The sequence below is a fragment of the Callorhinus ursinus genome, unplaced genomic scaffold (assembly GCF_003265705.2).
Source record: "Callorhinus ursinus isolate GAN/ISIS: 27379988/994484 unplaced genomic scaffold, GSC_fseal_2.0 scaffold28, whole genome shotgun sequence".
In the NCBI taxonomy this organism is placed as follows: Eukaryota; Metazoa; Chordata; class Mammalia; order Carnivora; family Otariidae; genus Callorhinus; species Callorhinus ursinus.
The window spans coordinates 10,739,131-10,759,206 of record NW_027397090.1 but is presented as its reverse complement, the minus strand read 5'-3'; the positions used below and the strand labels follow the sequence as shown (position 1 = coordinate 10,759,206).

Here is a 20,076-nt window from a genome sequence, read left to right as displayed (position 1 = left end):
TATTGTCTCTGCACATATATATTTGATAACACCAAAAAGAAAGGAGGGAATGATCAGTCACCCGAAATCAATTCAGGATAATGGTTACTATCTTAAGGGAGAGGCAGAGGCAGAAGGTTGGAACAGGGTACTGACTCCACATAGATAGGTATACTTATTGGTAATGTTCTTGGGCTAGGGATGAGGTCAAAGGAGTTCATTATAAACATAAATAGAAAGGAGGGCTACCCATGGATTAATGATGAGAGTGCCATGAACCAAAGAATATGATAAATGAACACAGGTTACCTGAGTCCAAATAAGAAATGAGAAAGAAAAATAAGTAAGAGTAATGCATGTACATTGTAAAACTTTGGATATACATGTGAAATATGTAGTTATAAAAAAGAGAAAAATTTTCACTCGTTATTCCTTCAGGGAGAAAAAGTACAATTAATATAGTAGTGTTATAGCTTCCCATTCTATCCCCTATGAATTAAAAAAAGGTTTTAATGACACTAAAAAACTGTCAGATTGATGAAGTCTGTTCTCTACGGAGACTGTTTAGGTCAGGCTACCCACTCCAGGCTCCCACCACCCAGATCTCAATAGGCAAACACAGTGACAGCGTCGCGGCTGGAGCCCTAACAGCTCCGCCCAGCTCCGCTCAGGTTCTGAGAGCACGCCCCGGGGGTGGGCCCAGCTCCTTTGGGGGCGTGGCTAAGAGGGGAGGCCGTTCTCAGCCTCGGCCCAGGTAATCTGGGCGGGACCTGGAGGCGCCACACGGCGCAGCGTGATGACGTCAAGAACGCGCCCGGCGTGGCGCTTTCGGCGTGCGCAGCTGCGTTTCGGCGTTTTGGTTCCGTCTTCTGAGCCGAGGGTGAGGCGTGCTGTGCGCTTGGCCGGGATGTTACCGGCTATGGGTGCTGTGGATGAGGAAGAGGAGCAGGCGGAGGAGGACTGTCCTGAATTGGTCCCCATTGAGACGAAGCTAAGAGAGGAGGAGGAAAAGTCTGGGCCCGGCGCCAAGATCCCAGTCACAATTATCACCGGGTATTTAGGTAACTAACCATCCCGGTCAGAAAATGCCGTGAACGCTGGTATCCTGGGATTTTGGGGGCTGCCGGTGCCTCATCACCTTAGGCATCTGGGCCTTCTGGGCGACAGCACATGTCTCTGAGGTAGGGGCTGGGTCACTCGCTTCCCGTTTGGGTTGCTTTTCATCTCGGGGCTCAAGGATGCCCAGACCCCTTTGAGTTAGATTCACATATATCAAGGGAGACTGAAAGTTAACCTCGCATTTTGAAACTAGTTTTGGCTTTGCGCCCAGGGGCTTGGACCCGCCCCCTAATTATCCCTGTGGCCTCTAACAAGTTATCTTACCTTTCTGAAGCTCGTGAGCCTTACTGGAAAGTGGAAGTAGTATCGGTCACCTGTTTGAGTTTGTTTTCTTACCTGCTAAATGGGGCAGGAAACACCTGACTTTATGTTTGTTACCTTTAAAGGGTGCCCTGTATGTGCCCGACCCACAGGGGGCATTCTTTAGTAGCTTCCCCTTCCCCAAGAGCCAGCCTCTTCCAGCTATTCGGGGAGAGGACTCCTATCTCAAACATTTTTTTTTTTAAAGATTTATTTATTTGAGAGAGTGAGAATGAGAGAGAGCGTACATGAGAGGGGGGAGGGTTAGAGGGAGAAGCGGGCCCCTCGCTGAGCAGGGAGCCCGATGCGGGACTCGATCCCAGGACTCCAGGATCATGACCTGAGCCGAAGGCAGTCGCTTAACCAACTGAGCCACCCAGGCGCCCCTCAAACATTTTTTTGAGGTTTGTTTGCAAAGCACTCTAGGAGAAAGTAAGAATAAAATCTCTACCCTCCCAGACTATTTCTCAAGCCAAGGACGTTGAGGAGTGCACATGGACACTTAAATTCATAGGTGTGTAAGCGTGCAATTTCCTGAAGGACAGTTTTCGGGCTTACACTAGGGGTACTTTCTTGGAAAAGTCTGAGGAGTATTATTTTAAGGCCTTACATTTTACTAGAAGGGCTAGAATAGATACAGGACCGTATTAAAAGTGTGGGGAAAATTAAATGTAAACAAAGTGAAACGATTTGGGGTTAATACCATTCCTAGATGATGCCAGAGACAAGTACAAACTTGGTGCACCTGAGGGCCTTTTACATAAAAATAAGAATTAAATCTCTGGTGTTTTCTTTTTGAGCTTTGTAGTCTGAGTTTATTCTCGTTTTTCCTCCGGACTAATTTTATAAGGGAGTTTATTTTTGGTGTGTCCCCGCTATTATTCAGAGGCTGCTCTACTAAGAAGTTGAGCAAATTCCGTCTGAGACAGTGTAGTTAGTTCAGTCTTGCCCCTTTGGTATTTCCCATTTTTCTCATTCCTGGGTCAGTAGAGCATTGGAAGTAATGGTCTGAAGCTTAGGAATGAGGACTTTTGCCAACAACCTTGTTGCTGCATATAGGCGATCTAGTTTCACTGCTTATTCTTGACCATTTTCTCTTTTTTGAAACATTGTTCTATCAGCTTCCATCACATTTTTCTTCTGAAATTTCCACCTACTTCTCTGGCTTTTCTTTTTTAAATTTTCTCCAACCTCTGTCCATCCTTTTAAGTTGACACTCAGATAGTTTCTATTTTGATGTCCCGCAGACATCTCGAACTTGGCAGGTCCAAAACTTCATATGTTACCTGACCCTCCAACCCTCCTGCACCGGTGATTCCAACCACCTGGAATACTCTAAAAGTTTTCTAACTAGTCTTGTGTCATGCTTCCCTTTAATATATTCTCTATATTTTAGCCCTAATGATCTTTGTAAATGTCAACTGTGTCACACCCCTCAGTGTTTCCATTTGGGTTGCAGTTCAAATTCCTAAACATGAATCAAAAGGTCCTATATGATCTGGCTCTTGACTGTCTTTCTAGCCTTCAAAACTGTGGTCCAGCCACCCTGAACTACTTTTACTTTTAAAAGGTGCCAACTAGGGGCCCTGGGTGGCTCAGTCGTTAAGCAGCTGCCTTCGGCTCAGGTCATGATCCCAGGGATCCTGGGATGGAGCCCCACATCGGTCTCTCTCCTCAGCAGGAAGCCTGCTTCTCCCTCTCCCACTCCCCCTGCTTGTGTTCCTCTCTCTCTGTGTCTCTCTCTGTCAAATAAATAAATAAAATCTTTAAAAAAATTTTTTTAAAGGTGCCAAGTATTTTAGTCCCTAGAATACTTTTCCTTTTTTTTTTTTTAAAGATTTTATTTTATTTATTTGAGAGAGAGAGAAAGAGAGAGAGCACATGAGAGGGGGCAGGGTCAGAGGGAGAAGCTGACTCCCTGCGGAGCAGGGAGCCCGATGCGGGACTCGATCCCGGGACTCTGTCCTGGGACTCCAGGATCATGACCTGAGCCAAAGGCAGCTGTTCAACCAACTGAGCCACCCAGGTGCCCGAATACTTCTACTTTTTGTTACTCCTCTGCCTAGACCTCCCTTTTTGGTGCTCCCTAACATCTTGTACATCTTCTCTCCACTCTGTAATCCTGTGACTTCATTGCCTCTGTGGTCTGAATTACCTTCCATCTCTCACTCTCTTAGTCTTTGTAAGCATTGTGAAAGTAGAGACAGTTTGTCTCTGTTTTGTGCACTTTTCGCCAAGGCCCGGCATGAAATCTGGCCCATAGTAGACTTTTGAATGAATAAACTGTGCTTTAAAGTCTTCTGCTTCATAATATGGTTAATTACTAAGTCCTAGTAATTTTATTAGAGGGTCTCTTACATCCACCTCTGCCTTTTCCATTTTCACTGCCACTGCCTAGTGCTACCCTCATGTTCGGGGTCTCTGTCTCACACTTGGACTGGTTCTAAGAATTTCCTCATTGCCCTGCCTCCTTAAGCTGTCCCTTTCACTCTATGCTTCACACTTTTGTGATGTTGAGCTTTTTAAAGCACTCTAAACACAAGCCTTTTATCCCTTCAACAGCCTTGAAAGGAATATGACCTAAAGGGATGCCTGGGTGGCTGAGTTGGTTAAGCGTCTGCCTTCAGCTCAGGTCATGAACCCGGGGTCCTGGGATCGAGTCCCACGTCAGACTCCCTGCTCAATGGGGAGCCTGCTTTTCTCTCTGCCTGCAGCTCCCCCTGCTAGTGTCTCTCTCGCGTGCTCTCTCTCTGGCAAATAAATCAGTAAAATCTTAAAAAAAAAAAAAAAAAGGAATATGACCTAAAAATGTGGAAGATATTAATACCGTAATGATCATTAAATCCCTCCTAGTTAAAGGCTAGAGATCTCACAAATGTACTTCAGAAGTTGTGTGCGAGCTTACATGTGAAAGGTCTTAGCAGCACTGTTCGGGAAAATAAAGCACTGGAGATAACCCCAATGCCTACCGACAGAAAAGCAAATAAATGATACAGTTGAGCTACACTAATGTGCAGTTTTTTTTCCTCTTTGAACTTTGGTATGTATAGTTGTTCACAAGATAAATGCTTTTCTTCTACTTGAGCAGAACATACTAGGTTTAACCTGCCACCTACTGGATAAAGTTAGTGTAGCTTTATGAATTTATCTTTCTAAGTACTGAATGTTGTGTATATTGTTAACATTTTTTACATCCATTCTCCTATTTTGTTTGTGTTTTATAGATTGGTAGGCAGATACAGTTGACACTTGAACACTGTGGAGGTTAGGGGTGCCAACTTCCTGCACAGTAACTTTGGACTCCCCCAAAACTCAACTACTAATAGCTTACTGTTGAGCAGAAGCTGTACTGGTGGGACGTTGCCCCAGGCACAACCGGGAAAGGGTTAAGCGCCGCTGCTCCCGTTGGCCGGGCGGGACAGGGTGCACCCCAGCTCCTTTGAACTCGGATGCCGAAACCAGTCCCTGGTTAAACTGGTTGGCAGAAGCTTTACTGGTAATATAGTCCATTAACACATATTTTGTATGTTACATGTATTACATACTGTATTCTTACAAAAAAGTAAGCTAGAGAAAAAATGTTATGAAGAAAATCATAAGGGGGAGAAAATACAGTACTGTACTATATTTACAGAAAAAAGTCCACATATAAGTGGACCTGCGACCCACACAGTTAGTTGTTCAAGGGTCAACTGTATATATACTTATTTTCTTAAGGTTGCTTTAAGTACTGAAAATAGCCCGGTAGTCAGTTTGAACTTGTGTCTGGTTAATGATGGATGTTGAAATAAAAGATAGGGCTTTATATGTAAATTTTAGGGACGTAAACTATGTATTCTTGGCTAAGAAACATTGTCATCATGTGAAAGTGTCTAAACATTTTAAATAAAGTACATGAGTAATTTAAATAAAGTAAATAAAGTACATGAGTACTTTATTCTCTGGAAATCATTTCAATAATTCCTTAATAGAAAATTTAGATGTCTTTGTATTATAAATTGTATAGAAGGCATATTTTTGCTATATGAGGTTGAAGCAAGCTATGATCCATGTTGTAGGTGTATTTGCAAATATTTATAAGATTTTATGTCAACATAAAGCTTTTTAGATAGTTGCAAAGGGTACTTTAATCTTTCCCTCTAGAATCTTCTATACCATAGTTAAATAATATTTTAAAAATAGCACACAAATTTTTAAAAACATTGGGACTCCTTTTGTGTGTGCCTTTAAAATTAGCCTTTGAATATTGTTATTTAAAACATGTTTTATAGGTGCTGGGAAGACAACACTTCTGAACTATATTTTGACAGAGCAACATAGTAAAAGAGTAGCAGTTATTTTAAACGAATTTGGGGAAGGTAAGTAAAGTTCAGTGAATGCCATGCTGTAAGAATTTATAGGATAGCTTATTCCCCTGGTGAATTGATATTCCATATTTAAAAATGAAAATACAAGGTATTATAATGTGAACATACTGATGCGGATTGTTCTGGGAAAATTAATTTCTGTCAAGCTTTATTTTGTACAGATTTGAGCTACTGAAATTAGATAGTTTTCATAAAATTTTATATAAATTTGAAATTCATAGCAACAGAATTAAATTAGGTTTTTACATGAAATAACTCCAGAAGTAAAAATCTAAACATATGAAAGAAAGTTCTTTCAGACACTTTCTGTGTACTTTTGTACTGACTATACTGTTCACTTGTAACTTTTGAAAAATTCTTTAAAATGATTCAGTTCTTGTAAGTTTACCTTATTGGATGTTTATTGTTTGCAAAGCATTTAAAACTGAAGATTTAAAAAATAAGTTAGGGCGCCTGAGCCTAGGGTGGCTCAGTTGGTTAATCGACTGCCTTCGGCTCAGGTCATGATCCTGGAGTCCCAGGATCGAGTCCCGCATCAGGCTCCCTCTGACCCTCCCCCCTCTCGAATGTGCTCTCTCTCTCTCTCTCTCTCACTGTCTCTCAGATAAATAAATAAAATCTTTATTTATTTTTTAAAGATTTTATTTACTTACTTGAGAGAGAGAGAATGAGAGATAGAGAGCACGAGAGGGAAGAGGGTCAGAGGGAGAAGCAGACTCCCCACCGAGCAGGGAACCCGATGCAGGACTCGATCCCGGGACTCCAGGATCATGACCTGAGCCGAAGGCAGTCGCTTAACCAACTGAGCCACCCAGGCGCCCAATAAATAAAATCTTAAAAAAAAAAATAATAAGTTAAATATATGGTTTCCATCTCAAGCATCTGCAGTTGTCTGTGGAAATGCATGCATTTAAAATTCCATTTTTTTTGTTTTTAATATTGAACTATGCTTAAAAAAAATCTGACAGCAGTGTTACACACAATTCTTTGATTACTTTTAGAAGTTTTTCTTCTTAAATGTGAATTTTAACTATAGCTCACTTTTAGCCAAAAAATATGTCTTATGTTGAGCTATTTCTTAAAGTATACTGTTTTCTCAGTTGTAAATGAATAAAGGAGCTGGGTTTTATGAACAAGAAGGAAGACCTGTTAAACTTGATTTCTCATTTTAATCAACTAAAGTGAAAAGTCCTGTTAGAAAAAATAAAAATGCTAAGATGTTTTAAATCCTAATCTTGTACTTTAGCTTCTTACTAACTGATCTGTTGGACACTGATCGCATTTATTATTGGTTGCTATTTTTCTTCATTCCTTCTGGATTGTTTATATAATTTATATAAACCATTTATTTGCAATACTTTCCTTTGCATTTTATTTATAACCTCTATACCCTGAATTCTGTAGCAGTCCCTTTTAGAGCTCTTTATCCTTGCCTAAGTGAAATATAAACAAAAAATATATACATGAAAAATTATTCCATTTTCTTTTGTGGCCATTTGCTTTACTGGATATTTAGAACTCTCCCTTGGCTTTGGTATATTTCTTTATTAGAGGAAAAGTTAAGTATGATAACAAGCATCTCAGAATTTTACATATATATTATTCTTTCTTAAGTAAGCATTGCTAGGAAACTTTAGTTTAAAAATTTAATTTTTAAATGAGCACATTGATACCCTGGCCAAGCAAACTTCCTCAAAATGGACTTGGGTTTTTACTCATACTGGGAATATTGAGTAGTCTATCTAGTAGAAACAAAAACAATTTAGAAGAAGAATGAAAAGAAAAAAGTAGATAAGGCAGTCTTTTAAGAGGGTTAAGGGCGTATAAAAACCAATATATTAAACATACTAGTTGGCCATGGACAAGGAGTTCTTTTAAAATAGCTACTTTTATTAGTGGGCAAGTGAGAGGACCAAAGAAGTAGGTATGAGTCATTAATTTTGGATTTGCCTTTTTAGGGACTTAAATCCTCTTTAAAAAATAAAAGCTTAAATAATCTAGTATAGTTTAGAACATTGAGGCTGCACAAACAGAATGAAAGAATAAAAGTTATAAAAGGTATTTGTATAAAATGTTTTGAAATCCATGTTATTGATATCCTCATCTTTGTTTTTGGTTGGCTAGTGAACATAATCTTAAGAGTGCTTCTTGTTAATTATTTCAGGAAGTGCAGTGGAGAAATCCTTAGCTGTCAGCCAAGGTGGAGAGCTCTATGAAGAATGGCTGGAACTTAGAAACGGTTGCCTCTGCTGTTCAGTAAAGTGAGGAATGTGTTTATTGTGTGCTTGTTGGTTTATTATAAATGTTTATTGATTATATTTCTGGCTTTGATTTTCTTGTGTAATGTAACTGAATTTACACAGTTTGCTTCATTGTATTTTCACAAAGAAAATAACTTATTAGAATGTATTTTCTTAAAGTGTTTCTTGCTGCCCTATTTATTTTTCTGTCTGCTCTAAATGCTTTGGTTCTTCTATTGAGTTTGTTTTTATTGTCTTTGATGTCAGGGTTTAATTAGTAATTTCTCTGGTACATGAAAGTCACATTTCATGTGTAAAAGTTACTATTTTACATTGAGTGAGTCATTGGTCTTATTTCCAAGGATTCACCTTCTAAAAACAAAAGGAAATGACCATCAAAAAGGTGAATAGGCTCACGTTGTGTTCCACCAGTGATAGTTGCTTCCAAGGACGGTGTCTGTTTTTTTCACTAGTATACCATCGATCTTATAAAAGGACCTGACATACCTATTCACTCAGATATTTGTTGAGTAAATTAGGAAAATTAATATCTGTACTGTTGACTTTGTATATTCTAGTGAATTAAATTTTTTCTACATCATTTACAACCTAGGTATTTGACTTTGAGTCAAATATATTAACAAAGCTAAAATCATGACATTTTCTTGAACAACCAAAATGAAATCCAGTAAGTATTTTCTTGTACTATCTAGTACCCTTATTGAGAACAGATTGAAAAGTAATGATCGTGTCCCTTTAGATGTTATTTTAAATCACTGTAATTCATAAATTTTATCATTGTTTTGGATATTGAGTTTTTTCTTTCATAATGCTATAAAAATAGCAGCTTTTGACTTCAGTCGGGGTATTAAAGTTTCCTCTACTTTTAATTTTATTAAAGTATTAACTCCTCATGTATCTGATTTATTTTGCTATCAGTATATATGCCTCTGTTTTTCCCCACCATTGGTAAATATTGATGGATATTGTGTTAGAAGTTTGGGAATGAGTTAAATTTTCACATGCCTAAAGATATTTTTGTCTCAGGTTGCTACATATATTTTAAAACATTTATAATGATCACTTTAAAAAAATATTTAGGTAATAAACTGTATTTTATATTTTGGTATTCTCCAGGGACAATGGCCTTAGAGCTATTGAGAATTTGATGCAGAAGAAGGGGAAATTTGATTACATACTATTAGAGACCACTGGGTTAGCAGATCCGGGTAAGAGATGACGTTATTAATAACCAGAATATAGTTCTTAAACATTTTTAAATGTATTAGAGAAATATGTAAAGTAAGCATTAAACCTCTACTCCAGACTAAATATTTTTTGTTGTTGTTTAAAACAGGAAAAATACTGGATTGTCATGTTTCTTTTGCGGATAAATCATAATCAGAGTACTTGGTAATTTTAACTTGATAATAGGATTGAAATTCAATTGATCGATTTAAGATTATTGGTAGGAACACAAGTTGTTAAAAGTATGGAAATTTAGGAAAAATAAAGACATTCTACTTCTAAGTTCTACTTCTATATTTGATTGATTATACTCTACAGAGATCTTATTTCTGATTACTTTCTAATCCAGCTTTCTTGGAGGGTCATTTAAAGATACTTAAGGGCTTTTGGACTCTAATTTCAGTATTACTCTCTTTCAATTAATTGTTAGCATTTTGTTTTTCTACTAAAGTTGAAATAATTTTATTGGTAAATACTGTCATTAGGTACAGAGTTTAATTAAGCCTACTGGGCCTTTTCCTGGTGTGGAATTAATGATTATCCATGAAATTTTTATCTCTGAGTAGAATTACATGTAAACTTCTCTATTGAAAGCTACACAAAGTTGAAGTGTTTTAGCAATCGATTTCTGTTTCCTTCTTATCCAAATGTCTTTTAGGTTACACCTTTATTCTTAGTTTGCAGAACATTTAGTGTTCCTTCTGTAAGTCTGACCATACCTTTTTTTTTTTTATTTGAGTTAATGGCATTGGGCCATAAAACTTATAAAAGACTATATAAAAGTACTGTTTAGGAATAATTTATTAGGGGTCATCACTGTTTAAAACAGATATTGAAGTATACTGAAGGTCAAAATGTAATCATTGGTTATTGTACTTACAAATACTGCATAATAACATTGTCCTTCTGTTTCCAAATTAGTGTTGAGTTGGGCTGTTTTGGTCCTGTAGTAGAAAATGTACATATCATGTACATTTTCATACATTTCCAATAGATTTGACTAATGATAGGACTTGGACTATTACATTGATATTAAGTATTAAATCTGGTAGGATGGGAAAATACATGCCTCCTTTTTGAAATAGCAAATATCAATTTCTTTCATGGTAGCCACTTTATAGAGAAAAACTCTTGTAACTGAGAGTAGGTGAGTTTAGTAAAACATGGTTCAGCTTTTCAGAGGGAGAAGGAAAAGTTAAAGATCTCAGAAAGCTTTTGTACAAATTGTAGGTATGAACAGGTTAATGTTTCTTCTAACTTTCTTTAGAATAATGATTTTATTGTTTGGGTAAAAATGGGACATTCGTTAAAAAAAAATTTACCCGATATCTAAGAAAATACGAAGAAGAAGGTTAAACTAAATCACACTGTATCTCACTACCATGAAATACAAGTAGGTAAATTTTATTTCAGGGGTTTTTCTGTGCTGGTGCTACTTGCTGAATGACAGCATCAGTCTCTGAAGCTTGTGAAAAAATGCAGATTCTTGGGCCCCTCCTGGATCTACTGAATCAGAATCTGTAAGGGTGTGAGCCCAGCAGTCTGTTTTAATAAGCCCTCCAGGGGATTCTTACACATTCATAAATTTGGGAAGCCCTACTCTATGTGCATATGAAAGCTGTAGAAACAGACAAATAATTTTACAAAAATGTGATTGCATTCTTTGTGCTATTCTTAGTAAGTATTAATTTAGTTTTACTTGAATCTAAAAGAAGAGAACTTGGAGGCAGTTCAAGATGGCAGCTTAGGAACACCCTGAACTGTCTTTCCATAGACACACCAGATCTGTAGCTACTTATGGGTTAATTCCTGCTCAGAAAGAGCTAAAAACAGGCTGAACAGCTCCATCTACAACAAGGAATATAAGGGCTACGCTGAAATGGATAGAGGAGGTGGAGATGTGGTTTTGCCAAAAACTTCACCCCTGGTGCAGCAACTCATAGTAGGGAGGGGTTTCACAGGTCTGGAGTCTTTAACTGAGGAGGGATGGGTTTATACCCCACTTTGGGTATGGCCAACCCTTGGAACCTGCACTGGAGAGACGAGGCCCTCCCAAATGGTTTTGGAAACCAAAGGGGCTTGTGCACAGTGAACCTGGAGGGCTGTGGGGAATCTGAGGTACTCCTTTTGAGGGGCTCACACACAAGCACACTCATTTTGGGACCCAGTGCAAAGGCAGCAGTTTGAAAAGTGACTAAATTATATGTGAAGGAGATTCATTTGCTAATTTTAAAGTGTTTGCTGGAGTAGCTGGGACCAGTTGGGACTTTCTTTGGGTCCAGAGGTGCTTGTGAGCACCATTTGTGCACTCTCCTTCCACTTTGCTAGTGCAGTCAGGCACTGTGGACACAGACAGCCTCCCTAAAGCCATGAGTGTGCCCCCATCCCCAGACATTTCCCTGCCTCACTAAAGCCTTGGGTGTCTCCTGCCCACATTGTTCTCCTCCTGCATCCCTAAAGCCATGGACGTGCTCCACCCTCAGTACTCTTGCAGCCTTGCTAAAACCTGCCTTTGAGTGCAGTCCACAGAAGGAATGTCTGTTGATCACCTGTCCCTGGTGGCCAGAGGAGCTTGAATTTCTGCACCCTATGGGACTGTAATAGGAAGGTAGTTTGGGGAGGGCTGTCATACCCAAGGCACTGCATAGACAGCAGGCTGAAACACACTACTAGTCTAGTGTGCCTATGAAAAAGGCCCATCCACTTGTCCTGGAGCTTCAGCCAAAGGGACAGGCTTCAAAGGTGCTCTCCAAAATGTAGGCAGGGAGACACCATCTTTGATCTCTCCCTCAGCCTCAACAGAGCTTGCTGGTATCTCCAAAAAGTTTATATGCTTGTCTGAAGCCCTGATTTTTGCAGCTTGAGTTCAGGAGACACCTCCAGATCTCTTGGGCTGGAGATCAGCAGGTTTTATAGTTGTGGTGCCACAGGGCTATATATTCGTATACTCCAAAAGCTCCTTCCTGTGGATCTGTCTTCCAGTCAGTCTGAAACTAGGTGTTGAGATCACTCCCTTTGGAACACTGGCGGGTCTTTTTTTTTTAAAGATTTTATTTATTTATTCATGAGAGACAGAGAGAGAGAGAGGCAGAGGGAGAAGCAGGCTCCCAAGAAGCAGGGAGCCCGATGAGGGACTCGATCCCAGGACCGTGGGATCATGACCTGAACCGAAGGCAGATGCTTAACCATCCGAGCCACCTAGCCGCCCAACACTGGCAGGTCTTGATACACTCTCAACAACTGTGGGATCTATCAGGAATAATTCAGGCTAATTAGGTAATCACAGTTTCAGAGAGACAACCAAGAGCTAGGGCAAGGTTGAATAATAAGACTTATCTCCTATACAAGGCCACTCCTTCAAGACTGGGAGAAATAACTGTTTTGCTTAATAAATAGAAACCGAGAGTCAAGTAAAATGAAGAGACAGGAATATTTTCCAAACAAAAAGAGGAGACAAAACCTCAGAAATAAGATCTTAATCAAGTGGAGATAACTAATCTACCTGATAAAGAGTTCAAGATAATGGTTATAAACATGTTTATCAGAGTCAGAAGAATATTTGAACACAGACTTCAACAGAGATAGAAAATATAAGAAAGTCCCAAATGCAAGTAACAGAGCTGAAGAATATAGTAACTGAACCTAAAAATACATGAGAAGCATTCAGCATCAGAATAAATGAAGAAGAATGGATCAGTGACTTGGAAGACAGGGCAGTGGAACTCAGCCAAACAAAGCAACAACAACAAGAAAATTAATGAAGATGGCTTAAGGAACCTATGGGACAACATCAAGTGGAATAACATTCACATTATAGGGATCCCAGAAGGAAAAAAAGTGAAAGAGGCAGAAAACTTCCCTAACCCAGGGAGGGAAACAGACATCCAAGTCCCAGAAGCATAGAGAGTTCCAAAGAAGATGAGCTCAAAGACATCCAGATCGAGACATTATAATTACAATGTCAAAAATTAAAGAGCGAATCTTAAAAGCAGCAAAAGAAAAACAGCTTGTTAAGTACAAGGGAATCCCCACATCACTGGCAGCTGATATTTCAGATGAAGCTTTGCAGGCCAGAAGGGAATGGCATGATAGATTCAAAGTCCTGAAAGGAAAAAACTTCCAACCAAGAATATTCTGCCTGCCACGGTTATCATTCAGAATTGGAGGAGAGTTTTCTAGACAAGCAAAAGTTAAAGGAGTTCACCATTACACTGGCCTTAAAAGAAATGTTAAAGGGACTTCTTTAAGCTGCAAAGGAAAGGTACTAAGAACAAGAAAACATGGGAAAGTAAAGATCTTACTTGTAAGGGCAAATATATAGTAAAGGTAGTGAATTAACCACTTATAAACCTACCATGAAGATTAAAAGACAAAAGTAGCGAACTTAAGTATAGCTACAATAATAAGAGATACACAAAGTAAGAAGATGTAAAAACATAAAATGTGAAGGAGAGAGCAGAAATGTAGAGTTTTTATAATGCATTCAAATTTAAGTTGCTATCAATTTGAAATATGCTTTTATTTATACATAAATATATATATGTAAATATAAACATAAGTATAAATGTAAACATAAGCATACGAATGTACAGACGTAAGTATACAAACATAAGTACGTAAATATATATGTGTATATAAGCTGTATGTGTATATATATGTGTGTGTGTGTGTATGCATGTGTGTACATATAGGCTGCAAGGGAAGTGAGCAAGCGAAAAAAAGAACAGAGAGGAACTACAAAAACAGCCATAAAATAATTAACAAAATGGCAAAAAGTACATACCTATCCATAATTACTTTAAATGTAAATGGACGCAGTCAAAAGATGTATACAGTAGTTGAATAGATTTTCAAAAAAAGACCCATCTGTATATTGCCTATAAGAGATTCACTTCAGATCTAATGACATGCAGACTGAAAGTGAAGGGGTGGAAAAAGATATTCCATGCAAATGTAAATGAAAGAAAACTGATGTGGCTATACTTATATCAAATGAAATAGTCTTTAAAACAGGTCTAATAAAAGATAAAGGGCACTGCACAATGACGAAGGGTCAATCCAACAAGAGGATATAACATTTGAAAATTTTTATTTACTCAACATAGGAATTCCTAAATATATAAAGCAAGTATTAACAGACTTAAAGGGAGAAATGGACAGCAATACAATAATAGTAGAGGACTTTAGTACTCCATTTACATCAATGGATAGGTTACCCAGACAGAAAACCAGTAAGAAAATGGTCAGCCTTAACATGAGCCCAGATGGACTTAATAGGTACACAGTTAACCCTTGAACAGCATGGGTTTGACTCTGTGGGTCCACTTACATGCATATTTTTTTACAGTATAATACTATAAATGTATTTTCTGTTCCTTACAATTTTCTGAATAACATTTTCTTTTTCCTAGTTTATTGTAAAAATATGATGTATAATACAACCTACAAAATATGTTAATCGACTGTTTATATTATCAGTATGGCTCCTGGTCAGCAATAAGCTATTAGTTAAGTTTTTAGGGAATCAGAAGTTATATGTGGGGGTCCCTGGGTGGCTTAGTCTGTTAAGCATCTGCCTTCGGCTCAGGTCATGATCCCAGGGTCCTGGCATCAAGCCCCACATCAGGCTCTCTGCTCAGCAGGGAGCCTGCTTCTCCCTCTCCTGCTCCCCCTGCTTGTGTGAGCATGCTCTCTCTCTCTCAAATAAATAAATAATCTTTTAAAAGAAAGTTACATGTGGATTTTTGAGTGTATGGGAGGTCAGTGCCCCAACTCCTGCATTGTTCAAGGGTTAATTGTATACAAAGCATCCAAAGGCAGCAGAATACACATTCTTCTCTACATATGGAATGTTCTCAGAATAGGTCACATATTAGACTACAAAACAAGTCTCAGTACATTTAAGAAGATTGAAATCATGTCAGATATCTTCTTTAATGATAGTGGTATAAAACAAAGTCAATTACAAAAAGAAAACTGGACAATCATAAATATGTGGAAATTAAATAACATGCAACTGTTATAATCAATGGGTCAATGAAGAAATTAGAGGAGAAATAAAAAATACCTTGACACAAATGAAAATGGAAATAGAACAATCCAAAATCTATAGGATGCAGCAAAAGCAGTTCTAAGAGCAAGGTTCATAAAAAGAGCTCTACCTAAAGGAACTAGAAAAAGAACAGATAAATCCCATAGTTAGTAGAAGGAAAGAAATAATAAAGATTCAGAGTGGAAATAAATAACAAAGTAAAAAAAAATAGAAAAGATCAATGAAAGTAAGAGCTGGTTATTTGAAAAAGAAAATCAGAAATGAAAGAGAAGTTAACATACCACAGAAATCAAGGATCAAAAGAGACTACTATAAATGAAATGGGTTAATTCCTAGTAACATACAATCTCTCAAGACTTCCAGTCTTCCATGAAGAAATAGAAAACTTGACTAGATGCATTACTAGTAAGGAGATTGAATCTGTAATCAAAACCCACCCAGCAAACAAGTCCAGGACTAGGTGCCTTCATGGGGAATTCTATCAAACATAAAAAAGATGTAATATCTATTCTTCTCAAATTCTTCCAAAATATTAAAGAGGTGGAAAAGCTTCCAAACTCATTTTATAAGACCAACATTACCCTGATACCAAAATCAGAGAAGGACACCACAAAAAAGAAAAGAAAAGAAAAAAACAGGCTTATATCCCTGATGAACACAGATGTAAAATTCCTCAACAAATATTAGCAAACTGAATTCGACAATACGTTGAAAGGATCATACACCATGATCAATGGAATTTATTCCAGGAATGCAAGGATGGTTTAACATCTGCAAATCAGTGTGATACACCACATAACAAAATGAAGGGTAACAGTCATGTGATCACCTCAATAAAAGGAGATAAAGCCTTTGATAAATTCCAGTGTCCATTTATGATAACTCTTAAAATGGGTATAGAGGGAATACTTAAATATAATCAAGGCCATACATGACAAACTCATATTCATTGGTGTAAAGCTGAAAGCTTTTCCTCTAAGATCAGGAACAAAATAAGGATGCCCACTCTTGCCTGTTTTATCCAAGGAAGTCCTACCCACAGCAATAACACAAGAAAAAGAGATAAAAGCATCCAAATTGGAAAGGAAGAAATAAAACTATCACTATTTCCACTTGACATGATAACATATTTAGAAAATCTTAAAGACTCCACCAAAAAACAGTAAATGAACGCAGTCATGTTGCTGTTTACAAAATCGGTGTACACTTAACCTGTTGTGTTTCTATACACAAATAATGAACTGTCAGAGAAATTAAGGAAACAATCCTTGCAAAAAGCCTAACAAAACAATTTGCATCAAAAAGAATAAAATACCTAGGAATAAATCTGTAGATTGAAAACTAGGACATTGATGAAAGAAATTAAGTCAGAACTAAATGGAAAGTTATTCCATGCTCATGTTTGGAAGAACTAATACTGTTAAAATGTCCATACTACCCAAAGCAAAATACATATTCATTGCAAACTCAGAATTTTATTTTTTAAAAATTTTTAAAAGATTTATTTATTTGACAGAGAGAGTGAGCGCATGCACAAGTGGGGGGAGCAGCAGAGGGAGAGGGAGAAGCAGACTCTCCGCTGAGCAGGGAGCCTGACAAGGGGCTCAAATCCCAGGACCCTGGGATCATGACCCAAATGGAAGGCAGATGCTCAACTGACTGAGCCACCCAGGTGCCCCTCTGTCAGAATTTTAATGCCATTTTTCACAAAACTAGAACAAATAATTTTTTTAAAAGATTTTTTTAAAAAGTAATCTCTACACCCAACATGGGGCTTGAATGCACAACTCTGAGATCAAGAGTTACATGCTCGACTGACTGAGGCAACCAGGCGCCCCAGAACAAATAATTAATTCTAAGGTTTATGTGGAATCACAGAAGACCCTGAATAGCCAAAGCAGTCTTTTTTTTTTTTTATTTTAAGGTTTTATTTATTTATTTGACAAGAACACAAGCAAGGGGGGCGGCAGGCAGAGGGAGGGGGAGAAGCAGGCTCCCCACTGAGCAGAGAGCCCAATGTGGGGCTCAATCCCTGGACTCTGGGATCATGACCTGAGCCGAAGGCAGATGCTTAACTGCCTGAGCCACCCAGGCCCCCATAGCCAAAGCAGTCTTGAGAAAGAAGAGCAAATGGGAGATGTCACTGTCCCGGACTTCAAACTGTACTACTAAGCTGTAGTATGAAAACAATATGGTATTGGCATAAAAAAGACACAGATCAATGAAACAGAATAGAGAACCCAGATATAAACCCATGCTTTTCTAGCCAATTAATCTGTGACAAAGGAGGCAAGAATATACAATGAAGAAAAGATGGTCCCTTCAAATAAATGGTGATGGGAAAACTGGACCAGCTACATGAAAAGAATGAAATTAGGCTACTGTCTTACACAATATACAAAAGTTAGCTCATAATGGATGAAAGACTCGAATGTAAAACCTGAAACCATAAAATTGCTAGAAGAAAACAGGTAGTGTTCTCCTTGACAACGCTCTTGGTGTTGAAGTTTTGGATCTGACTCCAAAAGCAAACGCAAGAAAAGCTAAAATCAACAAGTGGGACTATATCAAACTAAAAGGCATCTGCACAACAAAGGAAGCGATCAATAAAATGAAAAGGCAATCTACTGACTGGGAAAAAATATTTGCAAATCATGTATCTAATAAGGGGTTAATACCCAAAATGTGTAAAGAACTCAGTTGCAAAAAAACAATCTGAAAAGAGAGCAGAGGATCTAAATAGACATGTTTCCAAAGGACATACACAGGTGGCCAACAGGCACATGAAAAGATGCTCAACTTCACTAATTATCAGGGAAATGCAAATCAAAACCACAACATGATGTCACCTCACACCTATTAGAGTCAAATTGACAAGAAATAAGTGTTGGCAAGGATGTGGAGAAAAGGGAACCCTCATACACTGTTCGTGGGAATGCAAATTGGTGCAGCCACTGGGGAAAACAGTATGGTGGCTCCTCAAAACATTAAAAATGGAGCTTTCATGTGATCAGCTATTTCACTTTTGGGTATTTTTCTGAAGAAAATGAAAACACTAATTTGAAAAGATGTGCGCCCCTATGTTCATTGCAGCATTATTTACAGTAGCCAAGATATGGAAACAACTTAAGCATCTGTCGATGGATAAATGGTTAAAGATGATATGCAATATATATATATACAATAGACGACGTTTGCAACAGTGGGGATGGGCCTTGAGGGTATTATGCTCTGGGAAATAAGTTAGATTTCATCGATCTGTGAAACCTAAGAAACAAAACAAAACTCAGATATGGGGAACAGATTGATGGTTATCAGAGGGGGAAAGGGGTTAGAGGGCTGAACTGAATGAAGGGGGTCATTTGTATGGTGTTGGATGGTAACTAGATTTACTGTGGTGATCACTTTGTAATGTATACAAATACTGAATCATGCCATATACCTGAAACTAATATAAGGTCACATATCATTTTACCTCAATTAAAATTTGTATATTCTATATGTAAACCACACATATATATGTAAGCCAACACATATTAGATACTCCACAAATCAACTATTGATATCATTAAAATTAATAAATTCCTCAAAAGGTGGGCAGAAGCAAAAAAAAAAAAATACTATGTAATTGAAAGAGAACTTGAAAGAGATGAAGGAATCCTGAATATCAGACAAATGCCTTTTCACTGGAAGGGATATAAGTTAAGGGGGGAAAAAAGGTTATAAAGAACATAAACAAATGGGACAAGTTAGTTTTTGAACTATATGTGTCAGTTCAGAGTATTTCTTGACTCCCGGACATAAAGGAGTAGATGAACACTTCCACTTAGTGCCATCTGCTGGTTTTGATTGATTTATCCTGTGCTGTGTTAAAATTCCTAACATCTACATTCTCTCACACTTTGGTTCTATCTTAAACAATTTTAGTTCTCATTACCTCAGTACTGTGGCTTCTCCATTCCTGAGTTGATGAATCTCTTTATTGACTGAATTTCATGGTCAGGTAATCCTTTCAAGCTATGGATGCTGTGTTCCTTCGCATTTTTTTTTTTTTTTAAGATTGATTTATTTGAGTGAGAGAGTTGGGAGCAGGGGCTAAGGGAGAGGGAAAGAAAAGTCCCAAGAGTACTCCATGCTTCATGGAACAGTACATCAAAAACAAATGATGTAATGTATGGTGATTAACATAACAATAAAAAATTAAAAAAAAAAAAGAGTACTCCGTGCTGAATGCAGAGCCCCACGCGGGGCTCAATCTCATGACCCAGAGATCACGATCTGAGCTGAAACCAAGAGTCAGACGCTCAACTGCCTGAACCACCCAGACGCGCCTCCTTCCTTGAGTTCTTGCATACTTGCTTGAGAGTGCTTGTCTTTTGTTTTTATACCTGAAGGATTATTTGGGTATAAAATTTCCAGATCATGATTTCCTTCCCTCAGAACTTAACAAATATTGCTTCTTGATCTCTTAGTATTTTTTGATTGCCTGGATTTCCTTTTTTTTCCGTCAGGATTTGTGAGCGATATATTTTTTGAGTTTTAATGCTGTTGTTTCCTGTAATGTTTTGAGTCTGTCTACCTGGTGTTTTCATTGTTGAAAAACAACTTGGCAGGAGGTAATATCCTTAGGGAACACTTTGATTAGAGCTTTGTGGTCATTATTTTATTATATTGGGGCAATGAATGTTAGTGTAGAAAAGTCTAATTTTTTTCTGCCTCCTTGAAAGTGACTTGCTTTCTCATCCAAAATGCCTGACAATTTTTTCCTTTA

The 20,076-nt window shown here is 37.9% G+C and overlaps 1 protein-coding gene across 6 annotated transcripts in view; it reads left to right on the top strand.

The window, feature by feature from the left end:
- Positions 1-789: 789 nt before the first annotated feature.
- The window catches only part of LOC112838619 (zinc-regulated GTPase metalloprotein activator 1C), a 52,795-nt gene continuing 33,508 nt past the window's right edge, over positions 790-20,076 (top strand). The window contains exons 1-4 of one of the 6 annotated variants that reach the window (XR_003212009.2): positions 790-1,040; positions 5,670-5,756; positions 7,930-8,026; positions 9,143-9,234. Coding sequence is in view for 5 of the 6 variants with exons in the window: in XM_025891393.2 (XP_025747178.1) it covers positions 887-1,040; positions 5,670-5,756; positions 7,930-8,026; positions 9,143-9,234 (430 nt within the window). In the remaining variant the exon portion in view is untranslated. Of the gene's footprint in view, positions 1,161-5,669; positions 5,757-7,929; positions 8,027-9,142; positions 9,235-20,076 lie in introns of all 6 variants that reach the window. The other 5 variants (XM_025891393.2, XM_025891392.2, XM_025891395.2 and 2 more) reach the window with 5 other exon arrangements.